Here is a 23,556-nt window from a genome sequence, read left to right as displayed (position 1 = left end):
AGAACATATCCTGATTGTTGATTAACTGAACTAAAGGCTAAGATCGATTACAAATTATTATTAAATAATAATTATATTATTTAATAAGATAAAAGGGTGTTTTAGTCATCTTCTCATGTTCTATTATCTATTTCCACGATTTTAAGAATTTTTCCACCACGTTTTTAAAACTAAAATAACTTTTATATACTTTGGTATTTTATTAAAAAGATTATACCACAAAATCAAGAATTTTTTTATCTTTAAAATGAATATAATATTGCTATATATATATTTTTTATATAATGACATTTTTTTTAAAAAAGTTACAAAATAGTGTTATATAAATGTGCTGAGCCCACATACAAGCAACACAGCACATACATATATAGTTATAATCAGCACATATACTAGCATATACGTACACAATTATAACAAACACATAATTTATATAAGCAACAAATGAGTTTGTATAACCAACACATACGTATATAATTATAACCAGCACATATACGAGCAACACAAGAATTTGTATAATCAACTCATGAATTCGTATAATCGGCCCCATGAATTTAAAACTACTTCCATGATTTTAGGAATTATTATAAACCAACTCTAAGTTAAAATACAAAAATGCCCTTGATACATAAATAATAAATTAGTTGGATGACATGTGGCGGATTGTGAATGATTCTTATTGTTTTTACATAAAATAGAGTTTGTATATGATCCTACCACATCTTATAATGTGGTTGCTAATCAAAGTAATGTGCCGATAATTGAATTTGCATGATTTTGATATAGAATTGTCATCTGATATAAATGGAGAAGATGGCGACTACTTGGTGAATAAGTATTTTAAGTCAAGATTTTGTGTAAGTAGGCAATGAAGATGATAATGATATTGATGTGTTGAGAGGTGATTCTTTGTCTATGGATGGTTTTGAAATAACTAGGAGTAGAAGGCTAAAGGAATTAAGGGAAAAAATGTTGTGTAAAGAATAGTTGGGGGGTCATTTCTGTAACATTGTATTAGTTTTGTAGAGTCTTTTGAATAGTTTTGTAGTACAGGGACTGGTAGGGTAATAATTCGTAGTACAGGGATTCATAGTGTAAAAGGATATTGAGAAGTTGGTTAGGGATCTGTTATATAACAGATGGTTGTTAATGAGAAGAAGAGCTTGATTTTGGGATTTCCTTTCTCTCTTGTTTCTTCTCTAAGATTTAGCTCATCAATTGGTATCAGAGCTCAGTCGATTTGAGCTCCGGTGACCTAATTCCGATCAAAATTCCGTTCTTTCAATTCCGTGAATTGATCATTGTTCGATCAGTTCACCTTCATTTTCAATTTCCGTATCAATTCTGTTCTTGAAATCGATTGTTCCGATTTCAAATTCTGTAATCTCAGAGCAATGGCAAATACCCGTCAGCAAGAAATGGAAAAATTGGAGAAAACCCTAAAGGAACACGCTAATTCAATTCAAAATAGTCAACTTCTGCAGGAAGATAATCGAAATGCTATTGCTCAATTGAATTTGAATCTTCAATCCATGTTTGATACCTTGAATCAGCAATTAACAACATTACAAGCAAGCAGTAGCCAACATACCCATCATCATCAAGATCAAAGAATTGCGAGGTTGGGGAGGCTGGATTTCCCAAAATTTAATGGGGAAGATGTGGATGGTTGGATCTACAAATGCAATCACTTCTTCTTGGTTGATAAAACTCCAGAGAATGTTAAGGTACAATTTGCTATTATCAATTTAGAGGGCATAGCTTTAAGATGGCATCAAGGGTATTTGGCTAGCCAAAATAGACCTGTAGAAATGATTACTTGGGATGAGTATGTTAGGTCTATAACAGCAAGGTTTTCTGATAAATTGTGGGAAGATGCTATGGAAGAATTAAAGAATTTGCAACAAATTGGGTCATTAGAGGACTATTGCAATTCTTTTGATTCTTTAATGACCAAAGTAACTTTGTCTGAAGAATATGCAGCCAGTTTGTTTGTAGGGGGGCTGAAACCAGAAATAAGATGTTTAGTCAAAGTATTTAGGCCGAAAACATTGAGAGAGGCGATTGCAATGGCTAGGCAGCAAGATAATGTGCATACAACCTTATTTGGTAGTAAAGATTTCAAGAAATCTAACTGGAACCCTAACTCTACATCCAGTTCTGGGGGGAAAACAGGTTTTGCTAACAGGACACCTAGTGTAATTGCTGCAAACCCACCCCTTTTACCTAACCCCAGTAACAAGTTTGGGGGGAAATCGGTAAGGAGATTATCAAATAAGGAGGCTGAGGAAAAAAGAGCCAAAGGAGAATGTTTCTTTTGTCCTGAGAAATATTCTGCTACTCATAAATGTAAAAATAGGCAACTATTTGTAATTGAAATACATGATGATGAGGACTCAGAACTGGAGATAGAAACTGAGGTTATAGAGTTGACTGAGATGTTAGGGCAACCACAAATTTCAATACATGCTATGAATGGCATTCCATCCTATTCAACAATGAAGATAGTAGGGTCATTTGGCACAAGGAAATTATACATTTTAGTGGATTCAGGGTCCACTCACAATTTTATCAGTGAAAGGTTGGCCAACTTACTGCAATGTAATACTCAAGATGTTCCAACTTTAAAGGTTTCAGTGGCTAATGGAAATTATATTAGCTGTGCCAAGATGTGTAGAAAATTCAAATGGATGATGCAAGGTATGTGGTTTGAAGCTGATGTCATGGTGATTCCATTAGAAAGTTATGATATGGTATTAGGCATACAATGGTTAGCACCTTTGGGGGATATTGTATGGAATTTTAATCAATTAACCATGGAGTTTTCAGTAAATGGTGTTAAAAAGGTGCTAAAAGGGGTGAATAACAGTGGAATAAGTCTCTGCTCTATGGAACAAATGGAACACATGTTGAGCCATCCTAATCATTTGGTTCCATCTCAAATGTTTGAAATACAATTAACTTCCTTAGAAGGGCAGAATGGACAAAGTACCAATGTGTCAAAAACCATGTTAGACACTAGAATCAGTAAATTGATCCACCAATATAAAGAGGTATTTGCAGAACCAAAAGGCTTACCTCCTTCTAGAAGCTGTGATCACAGGATTGAATTGAAAGATGAAGATGTCTCTATTAACCTGAAACCTTACAGATATCAATCCATTCAGAAGGATGTCATTGAAAAGATGACTGAGGAACTTTTAAATTCAGGAGTGATTCGAGCCAGCACAAGTTCTTTTGCTGCTCCAGTAGTATTAGTTAAGAAGAAGGACGGAACTTGGCGCATGTGTGTTGATTACAGGCAGCTGAATAATGCTACTGTCAAAAACAGCTTTCCAATACCTCTCATTGATGAATTGTTGGAGGAACTTAAGGGAGCAGCCATTTTTTCTAAGCTGGATTTGCGTTCAGGTTATCATCAGGTTCGAATGTATGCTGATGACATCTATAAAACTGCTTTCAGAACACATCAGGGGCTATTTGAGTTTTTAGTTATGCCTTTTGGCTTAACAAATGCCCCTGCTACTTTTCAAGCCTTAATGAACCAGACTTTTAAACCTTTTTTGAGAAAATTTGTATTGGTTTTCTTTGATGATATCTTGATATACAGTCAAGATATTGATCAGCATTTGGTTCATCTTGAGAAGGTTTTATTAGTTTTGAAAGAACAACAGTTATTCGCTAAGCAATCCAAATGTTGTTTTGGGGGTCAGCAAGTAGAGTATTTGGGTCACATAATCACTAAGGAAGGAGTAGCCACTGATCCAAAGAAAATTGAGTCAGTACAGGGATGGCCTATACCTACAAATGTCAAGCAGCTTAGAGGGTTTTTGGGTCTAGCTGGATACTACAGAAAGTTTATAAGATCTTTTGGTGTGATTGCTAAACCATTAACTGAGTTGACTAAGATCTTTTAAGTGGAGTATTACTGCCCAGCAAGCTTTTGAACAGCTTAAACATGCTTTAACTGAAGCACCAGTGTTGGCCCTACCTGATCTAAACAAACCTTTTATTATTGAAACGGATGCTTCTTCAAAAGGGGTAGGGGCAGTGTTGATACAGGACAATCACCCATTGGCATTTTTCAGTAAAGCCTTATGTCCGAGACAAATGGTTTTATCAGTTTATGAGAAAGAGCTTTTGGCTATCATTATGGCCATTAAACAGTGGCATTATTATTTGGTAGCTAAACCGTTTATCATTCGAACTGACCAGAAGAGTTTGAAACATTTATTGACACAAAAGATCACTACTCCACTCCAGCACTCTTGGTTGTCTAAACTGATGGGGTATAACTATGAGATTCATTATAAGAAAGGGGTGGAAAATGTGGCTGCAGATGCACTGTCAAGATTAGAGAGTTCTTCCGTTTTCACTATGGTCTTATCTTCATTTGATCCTTTACTATTAAGTGAAATTAAGAAGAGTTGGCAGGATGATGTATCTTTGCGCGCTATAATTCAGAAGATTTCGCAGGGACAAGTGGTACACAAATACACTTGGATGGATGGGCTATTAAAAAGAAAACAAAAGTTGGTGGTGGGGGCAGACGTGGAATTAAGGAAGAGATTGATTCACCTATGTCATTCTTCATCTATGGGAGGGCATAGTGGAGTCCATGCCACTTATCAAAGATTAAAAAGTTTTTTCTATTGGAAGGGTCAAATAAAACAGATAAGAGAACTCATCAGGAATTGCAACACTTGTCAACAAGCTAAACCTGATCATGCAGCTTATCCTGGTCTGCTACAGCCTTTGCCTATTCCAACTGAGGTATGGGCTGATATTAGTATGGATTTTATTACTGGTCTTCCAAAATCACAGGGCAAAGAAGTAATTTTTGTGGTAGTTGACAGATTAACAAAGTATGCACATTTTATGCCATTATCTCATCCATTCACTGCTTTGCAAGTGGCCCAATTGTTCTTAGATAATGTTTTCAAGCTCCATGGGTGGCCTTCAACTATTGTTTCTGATAGGGACACCATATTCTTGAGTAATTTTTGGAAGGAATTTACCAGATTACAGGGCATTTCTGTGGCCATGTCCACAGCTTATCATCCTCAATCAGATGGCCAGACTGAAGTGGTCAACAGATGTTTGGAGACTTATTTGCGATGCATGACTATGGAGAGACCCAATTCCTGGATGAAATGGCTTTCATTAGCTGAATTTTGGTATAATACCAATTTTCACACAGCCATTCAGACTACTCCTTTTCAGGCCTTGTATGGGTATTCTCCTCCATTGCATGTTCCTTATGTGCATAGGGATTCTATGGTGGCTAGTGTGGATGATTTCATGGTAGCTAGGGAGGAGACTGTTAAGTTGTTGAGAGATTCTTTACTCAAAGCACAAAACCGCATGCAACAACAAGCTAATAAACACAGAAGCGATAGAGAGTTTGCAGTGGGTGATTGGGTTTTTCTTAAGTTGCAAAATTATGTGCAGAGCTCTATCAGAGGGAAGCCTTACAACAAGTTGTCTCCTAAGTACTTTGGTCCTTACTTAATCACTCAAAAGATTGGAACTGTGGCGTATAAGTTGGATCTTCCTGATGATGCTAATATCCATCCTACATTCCATGTTTCACTACTAAAGAAAGCTAATGGTCCTCCTGTTACAGTGATTCCTATTCCTAAGGGTCACAGATTTTCGTTGCAACCAGCTACCATTTTGGATTCAAGGGTGATTCGTCGAGGTAATAGGGCAGCAGGTCAGTTGTTGGTTAAATGGAATGGATTACCAGATTCTGATGCTACCTGGGAGTTCAAAGATGACTTTCTTTTGAGGTTCCCAGATTTCCAGTTGGATCTTTGAGGTCAAAGATTTTAATAACAGGGGAGTATTGTTGTGTAAAGAATAGTTGGGGGGTCATTTCTGTAACATTGTATTAGTTTTGTAGAGTCTTTTGAATAGTTTTGTAGTACAGGGACTGGTAGGGTAATAATTCGTAGTACAGGGATTCATAGTGTAAAAGGATATTGAGAAGTTGGTTAGGGATCTGTTATATAACAGATGGTTGTTAATGAGAAGAAGAGCTTGATTTTGGGATTTCCTTTCTCTCTTGTTTCTTCTCTAAGATTTAGCTCATCAAAAAAGAAGAATCCTTGGTGGTAGAAGCTTTCTTTGTTGGGAGAATCTTTGTGAGGGTGAAGGAAATAAGAAGATTAATGCTATTTATAGAATATATGTATGAAATTATTGTTATTATTGAAAAAATAACAAGCAAAAAAAATAAGAGTTTACATGGAAATATAAGTCTATCCCGACGAAATGTTTGCTATTTATAAGATTTACTGAGTACGATTGTTGTATGGAAATATAAATCTAACCCTCTCTTGAGACAATTGAAGTAATCACCCAAGTGGGTCATTTGTTGGCTACTTGGCTGAAATAAATCATGTGGCGTAAAAGCGCAAAAGCAAAGACAGTTATTGTACTTATATATTCTCAATGTAGCAAAACATGAAAAAAGGCAAAACTAGTACACAAGGCTCCCACGTGTACTGTTGTTCAGGGTCTAGAGGGTGTCAGGTTAACTTGTAACAAAATATAAAAAAAGATGGTTGAACCTAGATGGTTATGACTTACAAACTAGAGTGTAATCTTTGGTTTTATGTCAAAAGAGAATTGGATAGTTAATCAAGTAGAATTAAACACAATAGTTCTATCAATACAATTCAAGAAGAGCGGACTAAACAAATGAGTGAACATATTCAGCCAAGGGCTCTAGATCTAATTTTCAAAGAAAGAATCAAAACCACCAACTAGGGTTGTCCAAAAAGCTCGTGGCTCGGAGCTCGCTCGATATGGCTTGGTTTGAAGCTGAGCCAAGCCGCCGGCTCGGATAGAAAGTTAGCCTAGCTCGGCTCGTAACGAGCCGGGTTGGCTCGGTTAGGCTCGTTTGGTAGCTCAGCTCGGCTCGACTTAGTTCAGATTATTTTACTTGTAACACATTATATTTTTATATACATTATAATATATTACAAAAAACATATTATTATTTACATCTATTTAGGAGTGTAATTTGATACATATTTGAAGGTAGATTACTATGTTAATGCTAATGAACATATTGAAATGTTGAAATTTAAAACTTATTTTGTGTTGTTGAACTTGATTTTGGCTTGTAATGTATTAGGTTGAACTTATTTCGGATATGTTCTTTTGAACTATTAAGGCTACTGAATTTTCAGAGTGATATTAATTTTTCTTTCTAGATCGAGACAAGCCAAACCAAGCTGAACCCAAACTTAGATTTTCAGCTCGGTTACAAATATGAGCCGAGTCAAGCCGAGCCAGCTCGGTTTATAATCGAGCCGAGCCCGAGCTTTCCCTGGCTCGGCTCATGAACAGCTTTACCACCAACACACCTTATCACAATAACCATCTGTATAATTTACTATCAAACATATAACCATCTGTATAATTTACTATCAAATATATGATAACCACAAATGTATTCACCGGCAAAGAATAAGGTTTCAACATTCATCCATGTGACAACAAAGAGCAATACAACAAGATCAAAACATTTGATCCACAAACATGAAGCATCGGACAAATCTTTTCCCCTACAACCTCTCTCCTTTCCTGCTAACGTTACAACTTTCAAACTCGAGCTTTTAGACTATATAAAATGTCGATTTTGCCCTTTTTACAAGCTCATATTCTATTTCTATGTACAATGTAGTAGCATACAAGTATGATTGAACTTAGAATACAAACTAAACCAACCTTTTCTGAAAGCCCATAATTTCTGCCTGAAAACGCTGACAAGTTGATCGTATGACTCATGCTAAAATGTTCGGTTGTTGAGAATCTTGTATTGGACTTTTGTCGTAAGAAATAATCATAGGATGAACAGTGGGATTTTAATGTTTTATGTTTTATTGGTATTATATCTCGATTCCAGCTTCTTTAAACGCGGCTGTCATTGTACTCGATGCTTCTTCAAGCGTTCGTCTTTTTTGAATAGTATTAAACGCTTCGATTACATCACCTTCTTCCCATTCGTTGAAGTCATCAACCCCGATTCCACACTCTAGTCCCGCATTCACCTGTTCATGAAAAGAAAGATATTTATTATTTATAAACCTCACAAGTTTATAATACCTTAAAAGCAAAGGTCGAACACCCCTACACTTTCAATTTTTTCATTTCACACCCTCTAACTTTTGACATAAAACACTATTAACCCTCATCTTTAAGTAAGTTACACATTCACTTCTAACTTTTGGTAATTGACAACTTTGACACTCCAACATGCTCTACTTAATAGCTTGACACCTCCTTTTGTTTAAATTACACTAACGACTTTAGACTGCAACGTGCGACACATTATTATACTTTTTTTTATCTACGCCTAACTACTTTAATGTCTAAATTACTTTTACGACTTTACACCATTGTCTAAATTACTTTTACGCCTTTATACTGCAACGTCCGAGACAAACTCCTTTTTTATCTGTCTAATGACGTTATGTCACGAACGTAAAGTGTGTAACAAAGTAAAAAACGGGCAATGTCACGTGCGCGCACTACACGTTAACGTCATCATCGTTACGAGTGTAACGAGGTCAAATTTCTAGTTACTTATAAAACTAAAAATATAAGTATAAAGTGTTTGCGGGTCGGCCCACCCTGGCCAAACCCGTGTGACCCGATCCGTGGATGTAAGAAAACGTTGGACTTAGTATACCTCTTTCACATCTTCCTTGATCCGTCTCAAAGAATCAAGAACGCCAACAAAAACCGACTTTCCTTTCCTCAGAACCCTAACTCCACAATCTTTTGTTACTTTTCCATCGGTCACCATACATCCGGCAATCCGCCCACTTCCGCTGCTAAACACCGCCCGAACATCTACAGAACCTATTGGCACTTGATCCTGCAAGATACCAAAAATTTTCACTTAATTACTTCAAACTACAAAAAGAACCCAATATATTTTATAATATGTGTAAACAGGCCAAAATGGTAAATTTTAAAACTTTAACCAAATGGAAACGGGTATGGCCACAAGGCTCAAATGAAGCGAAATGATTATATATATAGCACCAACATGCCACATGTAACAGAGTCTGACGAGGGTATTTACGTAACTAAACATGGTCTGTGACTGTTACACTTTTTGTCTGACAAAACTATTAAACTTTTGTGTCAGAGGAGAGAGAACGTGTTACATTTTCACCTGTTACACTTTTTTGTGAGTTTTGATTTTAGTTTTTTAGAAAATATGAAGTGTATAGATTTTAGAATTTACGATGTTTTTAACTTGCAGTGCACGTAAAATTACGTTACGTTTTTTATAGGAAGATGATTTGTGTAACAATTAGAGAATCTGTTACACTTTGTGTTAGATGAGAGAGGATAGAGAAAGGGTAAAAGTTGTTACACTTTTGTATTAGACGTGTTACAGGTTCCGAAAATACCCTTTTTGTACCTGGTAACTATTTTTTTTATTTAAAAAGTACTTGTGGCTTAATCTCCACCATAAATTAAATTGGATAGTGGAGATGAAGTTTTCTAGGTTTTTTTTTCTTAACTAAGATGGGTTTTCGTTATACCCCTGCCCTATATATATATATTGTAGAGTTAACTTTCGTTTTGCTCCCTGTGGTTTGGTCATTTTAATGGTTTTGCTCCAATAGTTTAAAACTAGCCATTTTCCTCCCTGATCTTTCGAGTTTGTCGCCAGTTTGCTCCCTGGATCTTAACTCAGTTAAGACGTTCAATTAAAAGTAGGGGTATTTCGGTAGTTTACTCCCTGGCTCTAACTCAATTAAAACGTTTAGTTAAAAGTCGCGGTAGTTGTGGTCGACAGGTGGTAGTTGCAGGTGGTGGTGGATGGTTGTGGATGGTGGTGGCCGGTAGAAAGAGTTGTTGGAAAGATGTGGGATTAGAAAAGAATTACTTATATACATGTAAACAAACAAGTTATAGGTTTATTTAGGTGAAAAGACTTACATGCCCTTGCTTTTATCTATAAAATTACCAAAATACCCTTCTAGTTAATGGATTTTTTGGATGGAGTTAGAGATGGGGAGCAAAATGACAATAAGTTAGAAAAATGACTATTTTTAAACTATTGGGGTAAAACCGTTAAAATGACCAAATCACAGGGAGCAAAATGGAAGTTAACTCTATATTGTAAAATTGAAGAAAAGAAAAAGAACAAACCTCAACAGGGTCAAGCAATCCCTCCATTGCGGCTCGCACATCATCTAGAAGATCATATATAACTTTATAAATCCGTATTTCAACGCCTTTACTGTCAGCATAGCTTTTAACCGAACCCGGTGCTTTAACGTTAAACCCAAAAGTAATAGCTTTACTCGCAACCGCCAGGTCAACATCACTAGTACTCACATCACCAGTTGCTTGTAAAATAAATTTCAAAGTGACATTATCTTGTGGTAGCTTCTGTAAGGCTTGTTTCACAGCTTCGATTGATCCCTAATCATGATTAACATAGTTTTAAACGTGTTCTTTGCGTCCGTGAGGTTTGGCTAGTTTTGCGACTATCGTCCAAATGTTTGTTTTTCCGCATCTGGATCCAAAAGGTTAGAAATCTTGCCCTTTTCAATAGGCTCGGTAACTCCATCCATTTTTCTTCGTTAAGTCTGGGGTATTTCCGTCTTTTTTGTTAACTTAAAGAGCAAGTCAGACTTTTTCACTTTATGTACAAGCACTTAGCATAATGTACATAAAATGAAAAAAACCGAATTGCCCTTTAAAGTTAACAAAAAAGATGAAAATACCCTAGACTTAACGGAGAAAACTGGATGGAGTTAACGAGCCGGATGAAAATGACAAGATTTCAAACCTTTTGGATCTAGATGCGAAAAACGGACCTTTGGACGAAAGTCGCAAAACTGGCCAAACCTCAAGGACGAAAATGGCATTTTACTCCATACAAAAGACAAAACCTTGTGCATGTACCTGAAGGTCGACCTTCAGAATAATGTTCAGTTGGTGTAGATCTAATCCTGAATTCTTGCCCGTTGTAACAGCAGAAGCGAAGGACGAAAGCGTAATTCTACCGTCTCCAGCTTTGGCCAATATACGTTCATCCCGTAATGATATCGCGCGTTTCTCTGCCCGCTCTCGTGCAATATCAAGTGAGTCAACCACCTCGAATTCATCACCAGCAAATGGGACATTGTTTAATCCGATCACCTGTAAATACACGTTTCTACACAGGTCAGAGGCGTTGGGGTTAAAAGGGTCATTTTTACTGGGAAGAAACATTCGGGTTGAAACTTGAAACACGTCATTGTCTGAATTCTGAACGGGTCAAATGGATTCGGGTTGAAACTGGTCATTTTTTTAACATGTCAAACAGGTTTGTATTGAAACGGATCAAACGGGTTCAGGTCAAAAGGATTCAAGTTATAACACATGGGTCGTTTTTGTAACAGGTCAAATGGGTTCGGATTGAAGCTAGTTAAATGGATGAGTTGAATGTGTTTTCTTTAGGATGGACCAATGTCTTGAAAACCGGAACGGTTCACCTTATCGGATCGCTTTTGAGTCGAACTAGCCGATTGGACTGGGAACCGGCGGTCGGACCGGAACTGGCCGGTTAAACCCGATTTTTTAGGGGTTGAACCGAATTTTTATTAAAAAAAAATTCCATATTAACCTATTTATTTTTATAATATTTATGGCATCACCCAGTTCTTACATCCGGTTCGACCGGTGGACCGGTAAAGAGGCCGGTTCGACATCTAGTCCGGTCTTGAAAACATTGGTACGGACCCTTTTGGACAAGAAAAAATTAATTGGAGCAAAATTTTACCTGTACTGGTATTGATGGCCCCGCATCATCAACTCGCTTTCCCGCATCATCAAATAAAGCTCGGACCTGAAAAAGTTGAATAAAGGGATGTTTTATGGTCAAAATTCTTATAGATCTTAATCTCGGTTAATTATTCAATGTTTTTACCAACCTTTCCAAAGGCTTCACCGCAGACAACTACATCTCCTTTTTTAAGCGTGCCCTTTTGCACGATAAAAGTAGCCACGGGTCCTTTTGCTTTGTCAAGACCTGCTTCAATTACGGTACCCTTCGCGTTTCTATCGGGATTAGCCTTCAATTCTTGCAGCTAATAACATGGAAAAAAGTACGCAAAATTAGAAAGTATGGACAAAACGTATCCCCCCCCCCCCCCAAAAAAAAAAATAATAATAATAATAATAGTAGTAATAATAATTAATAGGGAGTAAAATGCCATTTTTGTCCCTGAGGTTTTGATTTTTGCGACTTTCGTTTAAAGGTTTGTTTTTCCGCATTTGGATCCAAAAGGTTTGAAATCTTGCCATTTTCATCCGGCTTGTTAACTCCATCCATATTTTCTCCGTTAAGTCAGGGGTATTTTCGTCCTTTTGTCAACTTAAAGGGCAATTTGGTCTTTTTCACTTTATGTACACAAGCATTTAGCATAATGTGAAAAAGACCGAATTCCCCTTTTAAGTTAACATAAGAAGACGGAAATACTCCTGACTTAACGGAGAAAAAAGGATAAGAGTTAACGGGCCGGATGAAAACGGCAAGATTTCAAACCTTTTGGATCCAGATGCGGAAAAACAAACCTTTGGACGAAAGTCGCAAAACTGATCAAACCGCACGGACGAAAATGGCATTTTACTCATAAACAAATAATTGGTATATGCAGTAGATAAGTTTACCTCTGCAACAAGCATGGTGGTTTCTAACAAATCATCGACATTCTGGCCAGTAAGAGCACTGATCTGTAACACGAATTTTATTTTTATCGACAACGATATGAACCATGTAAAGGATATTAATATAATAATATTAATATATTATAATTATAAAAAAACGTAACGGATTTTGCGCTGCACCTGAACCATAGGTACGTCGCCACCCCAATCTTCCGGTTGACAACCATTTGATGAAAGCTCCTGCATAACTTGCATTATTCGATCTGAAGCTCCCTCCTTATCTATCTACAAAAGTCAAATAAATACATGTAAAAATTAGCAAAATATGTAACCGATAACGTAATTGGGACAATTTAATTACACTTATCATACCTTGTTAATAGCAACTATTATCGGCACCCCGGCTGATCTCGCGTGCGCTATCGCCTCGGTTGTTTGAGGACGTATCCCGTCATCCGCAGCCACTACAATAATTGCGATATCTGTGACCCTTGCTCCACGAGCTCTCATTGCACCAAAAGCCTGCAAAAAAATTGTTTTTTAGTTTTTATGATCCTGCCAATTTAAAAGCTGGGCACGAAAATGTCCATGGGTCGGGCCTAGGGGCGTGAATTTCTGACACGACCCGAAAACCCGACACGAACCTAACACGAAATTCGCGGTTTTAGGTTTAGTCTAAACGGGTTCGGGTCAGTTTCAGGTTGAACCCGCGAACCCGTTTAGGTTAACGGGTCGGGTTCGGGTCAACCTGGTCGGGTTGGCGGGTTGACCCGTTTAACACATTTATACTATATTATATTTTTTTTTACAATATATTTTATATCATAAATTAAATGGGGTGCGTATTTTATGCAATGATTATAACTTAAAAAGAGAAATTAACATAGATTTTATAATTTAAATATGATATTATTACATACATTTGTGTTTTTTAAGTAAATTTTTATTTTAATATATTAATTTCCGAATAAAAATAAAAAAATTCGGGTAGAACGGGTCGTGTTCGGGTCAACCCACGAAACTTCGGGTCGTGTTCGGGTTCTTATGTATGATACGATTTTCGGTTCGGGTCGGGTTCGGGTTTGTGTAAAATTTTCGGGTTCGGGTCGGGTTAAACCCGCTAACCCGCGAACACGACCCGTTTAGCACCCCTAGTCGGGCCCGCCTGACCTGTATTTAAAAAAATTCATGTTTTGAACTGTACCCAAATCGATAAGAATTCGATGGATTTACCTCATGTCCAGGAGTGTCTAGGAAAACACATGGTCGCATTGTACCGTCAATAGGCACTTGAACTTTATACGCCCCGATTCCTTGTGTAATCCCGCCAGCTTCAGAAGCTGCCACCTGTTAAACATAGAGAGTGAAACTTCAGTCTCCGACGAAAATCCAATTAACAATACACATTTAATGTCATGTTTTTTTCCTTGTTTAGTAAAAAAAACGAACTTATGAGTTCTAGGGGTCCAAACGAGCCGAGCGGCTTGAGATCGGCTCGAGAAAAAGCTCGAATGAGCCGAGCCGAGCTTTAGCTTAAAACAAAGCTCGTTTATTTATCGAGCCCGAGCTTGAGCCTGGCATGTGAAGCTCGTCAAGCTCATCGAGCCTTAGTGTAATATTAGTTTTTATTAATATTTAATAACATTTACCTCTTATTTAAAGTTGGCTAGTAAACGAGCTGAGCCCAAACCTAAAAATAAGCTTGTTTAGTAAACGAGTCTGAGCCCGAGCTTCACTTATCGAGCTCACGAGCCTAAACGAGTCTATTATTTATATTGTATTTATTTAATATATTAATTAATAATAGATAATAAACTAGCCGAGCCTGAGCTAAGCTAGAGCTTGAGAAACTACCAACGAGCCCAGCTCGAGCTCTCATAAGTTAATCGAGCTCGAGCCTGGTCGAGCTTCGCCTCCGCTCGGCTCGTTTGCACCCCTAGATTTAATATGACTGCATCAGGAAATAAAGCATTGGTACCAACCTTGCTTTTCCGGATATAATCCAAAAGCGTTGTCTGTCAAATACAAATACCAAAAAAACACATAAGCGCCATTAGCTGATTAGCACAAATTAATCTTTAAACAAACTAACTTACGGTAAAAAACGCTTACTTTTCCGTGATCAACATGACCCATGATAGTGAGAACAGGTGGTCGATCTTGTAAATTATCAAGATCGTCTTCATCCAAAATCTCTTTCTTTTTCGCCATTTCCTCTATTTTAGCCGGACCCACATCAATAACTTCTACATCATACTCTCTACATATCATCTTCACCATTTCTTTATCCAATTTTTGCACCCCGTCAGGCTTAATACCCTTTGCGTAAAGATGGCCGAGAATCTCACCTTCACTAACCGCCAGATTATACGCTAATTCATCGAGTAACATACCGTCTTCATCAACTTCCATGAGTTCAACCTTAACGGGCTCAGCCTCACGCGCTAACCGCATTCTAACCGCTTTCCTACTCGCTTTACTCCACTTTCTACCCTTTTTCGCACCCGGGATCGCAACGTTAAGCTCGGACGTCTCGTCATCGTGAATTTCATCGTCGTCTTTAGCTTTCGGCCTACGCGCCGCTGCACCACTTTTCTTTCGGAAATCGTCTTTAAATTTTCCAGGAGCCGGGGCCTTTCCGGGTTTAGGTGGTGCTAAAACCGCTTGAGCGATCATCGGGTCAACTGCTGGCCTTTTAGATGCGAATTTATCGATCAGAATTGGCCCGCTTCTCTCTTTCGTTTTTGTACCGGAATCGTCTTCGTCGGTAACAGCGGGCTTTGGGGCAGCTCCTAAATCTTTCAATACGGGCGATCGTTTTACCGGTGGGGTAGCAGACGGTTTTGATTGTAACTGCGGTTGAACTCTTTGAGGTGGTTGCGGTGGTCTTATCGGAGCAACTGTTTGATTTTCGACACTCGCGGTTACCTCCGATTTAACCGTCTCACTCGGGATTTTCTCGGTCTTTGTAGCGTCTTTCACAACCTTTTCTACGGTCGCAATCGGATTCCCTTTTCGCCACACGCTTTTAAGCGTTTTAGCCTTTCCAGCAGGTGCCGAATTAGCCCGATTTCCATTGTTAACATTTGACGACGACGACGACGACGATGATGGCGGTTTCCTATTCGGGATTTCCGTGTTCTTGTTTGTTTCTAACTTCTCAGCTTTCTCTAACACCTCACCCAATGACTCAATCACCTTATTCCTCTCTTGTTCACCTACCTTTGAACTACTCGAGCCTGAAACTTTAGTTTCGGGCGGTTTCAAAACCGGCCTTGGAGCCGGCTTAAGTAAGAGATCAGAACCATCCCCATTGCTACTTTTACCATTGGCATTAACTGACCCTGAAGTCCCTTGATCAGCTATAAAATTAGTAGTAACCGAATATTTACATATCGAAACATACCTCCACCTTTTCCCAACCAACAAGCTATGATACCCACAAGAGCTACTGGGAAAATAAACTCGCCTAATCGATAACCGGGTTCCTTCTAATTGACCAGAAGAACAAGTGCAGGTACTTCCCAACCCCACTAAGGAAGCAAAAGAAGCCATAATTTACCTTCTCATCCACAGAGGCAATTCATCAAACACCTGGTGTGCGATAATCCAACAACGCTAAATTCACTCAAGTGACTCCAATTTGAGCCCCAAATTACACAAATGGGTCAATTAAAACCCAAACAACAAGGTTTTGATGATATTTTTGGGAAAATTTGAAACCCCACAAGAAAAGATGAGATTTTTACCTGTGAAAATTGGGTGGTTGGATTGGATTGGATTGGATATAGTTAGAAGAGGCGGAAGTGTGTGTGTGGAGGGTGGAAGAAAGGGTGTGAGTATGCAAACCGTGTGGTTGTAGAGGAAAGAACCCAAGAGTGTTGGTGTCTGTGTGTGTGGCTGATTCTATGCCTCTTATCAAATGATGGTAATCCATGTGTTTGATAAGGTTGAAGATTTTCTTTTGTTGTCGTCCGACCAACCAAAATTACAAATTTCTTTCCATAAATACAAGATTTCGAATTACTTGGGGAATGTTAGATAGATACTAGGAGTTGTCGTTTAAAATATACACATTTTTTTAGCTATACTCAATATGATTTAATAGTTTTTTTATATATTATCAAGATGTTTTTAAGATGTTATACTAAATAAATAATACAGCTTACCCTGAATGCCCTGCTAACAGGACCTGAATGCTTAATCTCATGCCTTCGGGTACCCTGCTCGTAGGCTACACACTGTCGCCGGTCATGCGGGTAATACCCCTGAGGGTAGGGTCTGTGTTATGCACTATCCAATGGTGTGATAAGAGGATACATATATATATATTATATAAATATATAGAGAGAGAGTTGTGTGTATGGAGGGAGGGGGTAAAATGATGAGGTTCATGTTTTAGGGTAGTGGCCCCACTAAATCAGGTAGTTTAGGATATTAAATGGACCAAGTGACGTGACGCAAAGGGATTAGCTAGACTTAGGGTATGTGGGTTGGGCACCCCTTCTCCCAAACCTGTAAGACCAAGTCAAATACAACAAACTCAAGTGATATCATAAATAGCTTTCTAATCGACAAGTCAAATACAGCATACAATAGATAGACAGACTTTAAAGATGGAAAAAAAGTGAAAGCTAGTTCTAACTTTGAAGGTAATATGGTAGGTTTGTAATTGAATTTTAAGATACATAGGTTTTTAATATGTTGAAGGTAATATGATAGGTTTGTAATTGAATTTTAAGATACAAGTTTTGAATTTAAATGAGATATATTTAGGGTTTTTTTTACTTTCTAAAAAGTAAAAACTAGTTTGAGAATGCTTTTTAAAAACAATCTTTCATATGACAATTGGTTCTAAAACGTAATCTAAAACACATATTTACACAATTTTCATTGTTAGAGAGAGCAAAGAGATCCTTTGAGGTGAAGATAAGAGAGAGAAGAGATGATCATTACGTAAGGATAAATCTTTGGGAGTTTTGTGAGAGAAAGATGTAGTGCCACTTTGGCCATGAAAAGGGATAGGGGTATTGTGAGAGAAAGATGTGACAACTCGAATTTCCAAGATTTCTATTTCGCATTTATTGCACGTTCATTTATTGTTTAGTTGTTTATTTGCACAATTAGTTGCTATGGAATTGTATACGCTTTGATGTAATGAATCGTGTTGTGTGATTGTGCATGGTTGTTTGTTAATTGTGAAAGACTTGGTAAATACATGAACTTGGTGGTGAAACTATGAAATTGTTATGAGATGGTGTGCATGTGTAAAATATGATACTTAGGGAGGTAGAGGGTAATTAGTGAAATCCTAGAGATTCTTAACCCTAATCCCTTGTTCACTAATCATTTGCACACAAAACAAAGCACGTAGTTTCATTCTCTTTGGTTCTCTCTGGAAATCAATCATCATCATCATCACAAGTTCTTAATCACGCTTGATTATCCTCTTTCTGTCTAGAATCAATCCAAGGTAATTATTAATGATTTGTTGTTGTTCTTGATTCTTGATTATGTGTTCATGAAAACCCTAGCTTTCATATGATGGTTCTGTGCTTTGATTGATTCTGATTATTGTGATAATGATGTGATTAGTCGTACAATCGATTGCTTGATAATTTAGAATCATGATGTGTAAGAATTGTTAACTGTTGATTTGATTACTACTATACAGGTATGTAATTAGGGTTCTTAGTTGTGATATGAGAGAACGTAACTGTTGAATGTTGTACGTAACTGTTACAATCACAAATTGAACTTAACATTCGTATGTATGATTGTTATAGTCAGAGTTTTGATTTTGATGCCCATGTCCGACTTTTTGCTTGTTACCTGATCCGAGTTTTAACTGCTCATAACTAGTCAGAGTTTTTAATTGTTAACATTGTCCGACTTTCAATCCCAAGACCCCCTAGTCCGACTTTTAGGGATGTAAAGGAGGGGTCCGACTTTTACTAGAGGGGTGTCCGAGTTTTTGGCCCCCAAACCCCCTGTCCGAATTTTTAACCCTCCTCACATTGGTCCGAGTTTCATGGGGGTGGGTTATGGTCCGAGTTTTGCTAGGGGAGGGGCTGTCCGACCTTTGTGACCCCTACCCCCCCCATGGTCCGAATTCTTTTATGAGGTTACCTGTGGTCCGAGTTTTGGGAAAAACTTATGTAGTCTGAACTTTATGTATACACATATAGAGGTCCGACTTTTAGAATAACTTTATTGGGTCCGAGTTGTTGTATAATTGAATGCATCATGTTAGTATGTGGACAGTCCACGTGAGTCTACTTTGACAAACCCAATAAACTTGTCAGTCCACTAACTTATGTAATCGGTCCAATAATTACTTGTATGCTTTAACAGTTGTCGGCCATCATGGTATCTCACAAAAAGAATATGATGTGGAACAATTTAATAATGAATGATTATGTGTAGACCTCATTAGATCACACTACTGTTTGGCGGCCCATGTGATTGGGTTACACTAATTGAATTTATGTCGGCTATCTTTACTAAGTTATCATATGTTTACGAAAGTTAATAGTGTATATGGTGAAGTGAATCATGCAACGAATTACTCATTAGAAGGATATATATACTAAGTGATTTCTTGGCAATAGTGGGTTGATAGATTAACCTGGTGTGATGTGGATTATATGTGTGTAATACGTGTATCCTGACCGTGTGACAAGTGAACAAAGAATATATGACTTGTTTGAACATGAAATATGTGAATTATGTGTGCTTAAGACTGATTATGTTGGTAACGATTCTAGGGCGTGTTTGAACAATTGGAAAACGTAGTTTAGCATACCGAGCAAACCAAGGTGAGTTCACACCCTTACTAAGGCATGGGATTCCCAGGGTTTGGGAATGGGATTGAAGAAATAAGGTTGAATAGATTCATACATTCACTGTTACTAGACTACCATACCATCGTCCTCGGTTGTGCAGGACACATACGTAAAACCTACGTATACTTATGCTACTCGCTATCCTCGGTTGTGAAGGATACTCACGTAAAACCTACGTGAAATTTATACTCACTACTGCCTCGGTTGTGTCAGGCACTTACGTAAAACCTATGTAAACCCCCACGTACCCCTATCCTCGGTTGTGAAGGATACTTACGTAAAACCTACGTAAACTTGTACGTATTACTGTTCTCGGGATGTGTAGAACACTTATGGTTACGCATAGTCTAGTGGTTATACAACATGGGAAGCCCCCACCAATAGAACGTACTATCGGCCCAGTAGAGCCACATGTTACAAACGAATATACTATTACGCATTTACTTTCTGTGAACTCGCTCAACTAGTTGTTGATCCTCTATTACATGCCTTGCAGGTCGTTAGATACATGGAGCTTGCACAGGGAGGAGCTGGTCGTTGTGGGCTTGGATCGTGATTGTCTTGTTATACACTTATGACATTTGATACTCTATCATGATGGGTTTTATTTATACGCTTCCGCTAAACAATGATAACTTACTAATGTTTTGGAACACCTTTCATATGGATTTGGTTTGGTTTAATAGCAATTACTTTTACTATATATATTGTTCTATATGATTGGTGGCTTGATCCTGGTCAGTCACGCTCCCAAGCGGTGATACTCCGCAGGTGGATTTTGGGGGTGTGACAGATTGGTATCAGAGCCATTGGTTATAGAGAACTTGGTTTTAATATGGGGAAAACGTTTTTATTAAAACCAGACTATAACCAGAACAGTGCTCTCAACGATCCACAACGACGCTTCGCTCCACGTGCAAGACTCAACATACTAGGTAATAAGGTTTATGTTTATTGCCTGCATGCTAGAATTGCATAGAACTTTGCTCGTAGTATGCTTAGATTACACTGCTCATTACTTGTTATTGCTTGAGAACACCTATGTGCTTACACTCTTCTGTCATCGCACTATTCGCGAACCTTTCTCACTTATGTTGCCTTTGATGTGAAGATCAATGGCCGGACGAATTAACATGACACAAGCCCAGTTGACGGCTTTCGTTAATGAACAAGTTGCTGCGGCACTTGCAGCTGCTCAAGCAGGTAGTATACCCTGCAGTTTAGACTCACACTAGGATCTTTAGAATCCTACATTAACTCTTGTGTTTAACCTTGTCCTATTCGTACACAATAGGTCAACACGCTTAGCAGCCCGTCTGCACTTTCAAGAACTTTATGGATTGTCGTCCTAGCACATTTAGTGGCACTGAAGGAGCGGTTGGACTCCTCCACTGGTTTGAAAAGCTCGAGTCTGTGTTCGAGATGTGTGAATGCCCTGAGGTTCGCAGGGTCAAGTATGCCACTGGTACTTTAGAGGGGATTGCTCTAACTTGGTGGAACGCACAAGTGCAGATCTTAGGGTTGGCAGCTGCTAACGCCACCCCTTGGAATGATTTTAAGGAACTGATCAAAAGGGAATACTGCACTCGGGAAGACATTCATAAGCTGGAAGATGAACTTTATCATTTGAAAATGGTTGGGTCAGAGATTGAAGCTTATACCAAAAGGTCAAACGAGCTGGCCGTGCTGTGCCCAACTATGGTGGACCCTCCAGTTAAGCGTATTGAGTTGTATCTCAAGGGTTTGGCGCCAGAAATTCAGAGCCATGTGACATCGGCTAATCTTGACAACATCCAGGCTATTCAACGCCTCGCTCATCGCATCACAGATCAGGCAGTGGATCAGAACAGGCTGCCTAAACGCATCAACGCTACTGCTACCGTTACCACTTCTGCTACACTTGCTACTCCCAGTGACAACAAGAGAAAATGGGATGGGGATTCCAGCAAGGGATCAGCTGTCACACCCCAACCGATGGCGGAAACATCGGGATGAGACGAACAAATTGCTCAAAACAACATAACACTAAATGTGACAATATAATTAAATTTCATTTATTAAAATTGCTAAGTTTCATACAAAATGTCATAAAAGGGAAATAACAAACACCAAACATAGTTTATTGTAATGTGGGTTTCTAAGCCATCCTAATCAATTCTTCAACTCTTGAATCCTCATCCTGCAGTATGCATTAAAATATAATCAACAAAACTTGTTGGCGAGTATACAAGTTTGATAATATATGTTTGAAATAGATTAACATGCTCAAATCCACGTGACTATATGATTTCATATTAACAGTTATACTCGTAACGATGAAATCTATGTGTTCAAACCAAAGTTTAACGCAATTAACATAGCCTAACCCTAGAAGGGTGGTAAATGAGTAACATAGAATAAACCTAACAATACCCATAATATTATGGGAGGGGCGTTTCTCAACCTACAGCGCTGCCATTGTTAGGGGAGGCTTGCAAAGTTAATGAACACACAGTCATAAATGTTTAACAGTAGCATAACATGATTAACATGAGTCAAATAGATTCACATGAAATGTGGATTGAGGGTGCAAAAATGTTTAGCATAGTGTGTTTGATATAGAAATGCATACAGCACCCAAAATGTGATAAAATAGAAAATGGGTCATGTATACTCACCTTGGATTGCGTTGCGTTTCTTGGTAAATACGCACGAGTAAAGAGTTGAGATTTCCAAAGGACGAACGAGAGTGATTAACCTAGGTATTGGAATACCACATACGATCTCATTAAATAATATTCCTAATATTTAGAGTTTACAAATTAATAAATTTTATTTCGTTCAACATATAAAAGAGTTTAAAAGAATTCAATTTGTTGGTTATTAAATTATGAGTTTTTTTTTATTGTCATGAATAAAAGCCACTAAATAAAAATGTAAATAGGATATTATTTTTAAAGAGGGTTTAATGATTTTGAGTTTTAAATTCATTTATGGCACCATCTTCCATCATCTTCTTCCTTGTAAAAGGATCAACAACATACTGTTCCTTCTTTTATTTTTTCTTATATATGATACGTGACTATTTGAATTTAAAATTGTATTGCTACACATTTATATACGGAACATTAATCTTTTTGTTACTTCACAGCCAAACCACTAAGCCATAGTAACTGGAGTGAAAGCTTTTGAAATTATAAATCATTTGATAACCTAACCAGTTCGTTTATCTTCTTCAAAGATAAGACGCATACATATTTGATAGATATATAAACATAGATTGAATTGGTTGAACATCGTATAAGATCGGAAGTGGTTGCGTGTTATCAGGTGATTAACGAAAAACAAAAATTGGACAAGAAATGATACCGAAACGAGAATGGCGTGAACGGAGGTTGTTCCGGCGAGTTTCGGGCACTCCGGCGGGACTCCGACGAGCACTTCGAACTTCGGCGAACTTTCCACAGGTTCCTTTCAAAATGAACGACTCTACTGCCCTTAGTTTATTTTCTCATCTTTCAGTTCGAAATCTAATTTTTCATGAACCCGAAATGGTTTCCGATCTCCGGCGACTTCTTGTTTCTGGCGATGTTGTTATCAACAGAGAAAGTTTGAGAGTGTAATAGGGTGTGTGATGTCGAGTAGAACAGGGACGAAGGTTGGGTTTTTATAGTGTTCGAACACGCGTATACGAGATCCAATCCCGACTAATCAGCGATCAAAAAGGAAAACGGTTGAAACGTTTTGGAAGTTATAAATTGCCGAAACTGTTGTATTGTTCATTTACTACGAAAACCGAAACGCGTAAAAGATAATCATGTCCCGAAAATCAGTAATCAATCCCAAAAAAAAGAAGTTAGCTGTCTTCTTGCTGTGAATGGCTGATCATGTTTGGCGGCAAGTTGTTTTAGAGATCATCTTTCTAACATAAACAAATATATGTATTTTATATTGCAAAACCACTAATTTGAATCGTAACATCTGTTTATATCCTGGATTCCTAGGCCATCTTTTATCAGGTTGTTAATCACATACTATATGA

General features: G+C 37.9%; 1 protein-coding gene and 1 long non-coding RNA gene across 2 annotated transcripts; both read right to left on the bottom strand.

The window, feature by feature from the left end:
- Nucleotides 1-7,443: 7,443 nt before the first annotated feature.
- Nucleotides 7,444-16,616, bottom strand: LOC110889764 (translation initiation factor IF-2, chloroplastic). Its single transcript, XM_022137329.2, has 12 exons — nt 14,803-16,616; nt 14,673-14,705; nt 13,924-14,037; nt 13,063-13,212; nt 12,871-12,975; nt 12,694-12,756; nt 11,955-12,110; nt 11,804-11,869; nt 10,945-11,181; nt 10,183-10,458; nt 8,702-8,890; nt 7,444-8,060 (listed from the first exon to the last, which is right to left on the bottom strand). The coding sequence occupies exons 1-12, from the start codon at nt 16,243-16,245 to the stop codon at nt 7,899-7,901; spliced, it is 2,994 nt and encodes a 997-aa protein (XP_021993021.1). The 5' UTR covers nt 16,246-16,616; the 3' UTR covers nt 7,444-7,898.
- Nucleotides 16,617-21,567: 4,951 nt separating this feature from the next.
- On the bottom strand, nt 21,568-23,258 carry LOC118483895. Its single transcript, XR_004872114.1, has 3 exons — nt 22,884-23,258; nt 22,193-22,272; nt 21,568-21,714 (listed from the first exon to the last, which is right to left on the bottom strand). It is a non-coding gene; the product is annotated as an uncharacterized LOC118483895 (long non-coding RNA).
- Between the last annotated feature and the right edge of the window lie 298 nt (nt 23,259-23,556).

Source organism: Helianthus annuus, chromosome 11, assembly GCF_002127325.2.
Source record: "Helianthus annuus cultivar XRQ/B chromosome 11, HanXRQr2.0-SUNRISE, whole genome shotgun sequence".
Lineage (NCBI taxonomy): Eukaryota > Viridiplantae > Streptophyta > Magnoliopsida > Asterales > Asteraceae > Helianthus > Helianthus annuus.
Note: the sequence above shows the minus strand (reverse complement) of the source record. Positions and strands in the feature narration are given on the sequence as shown.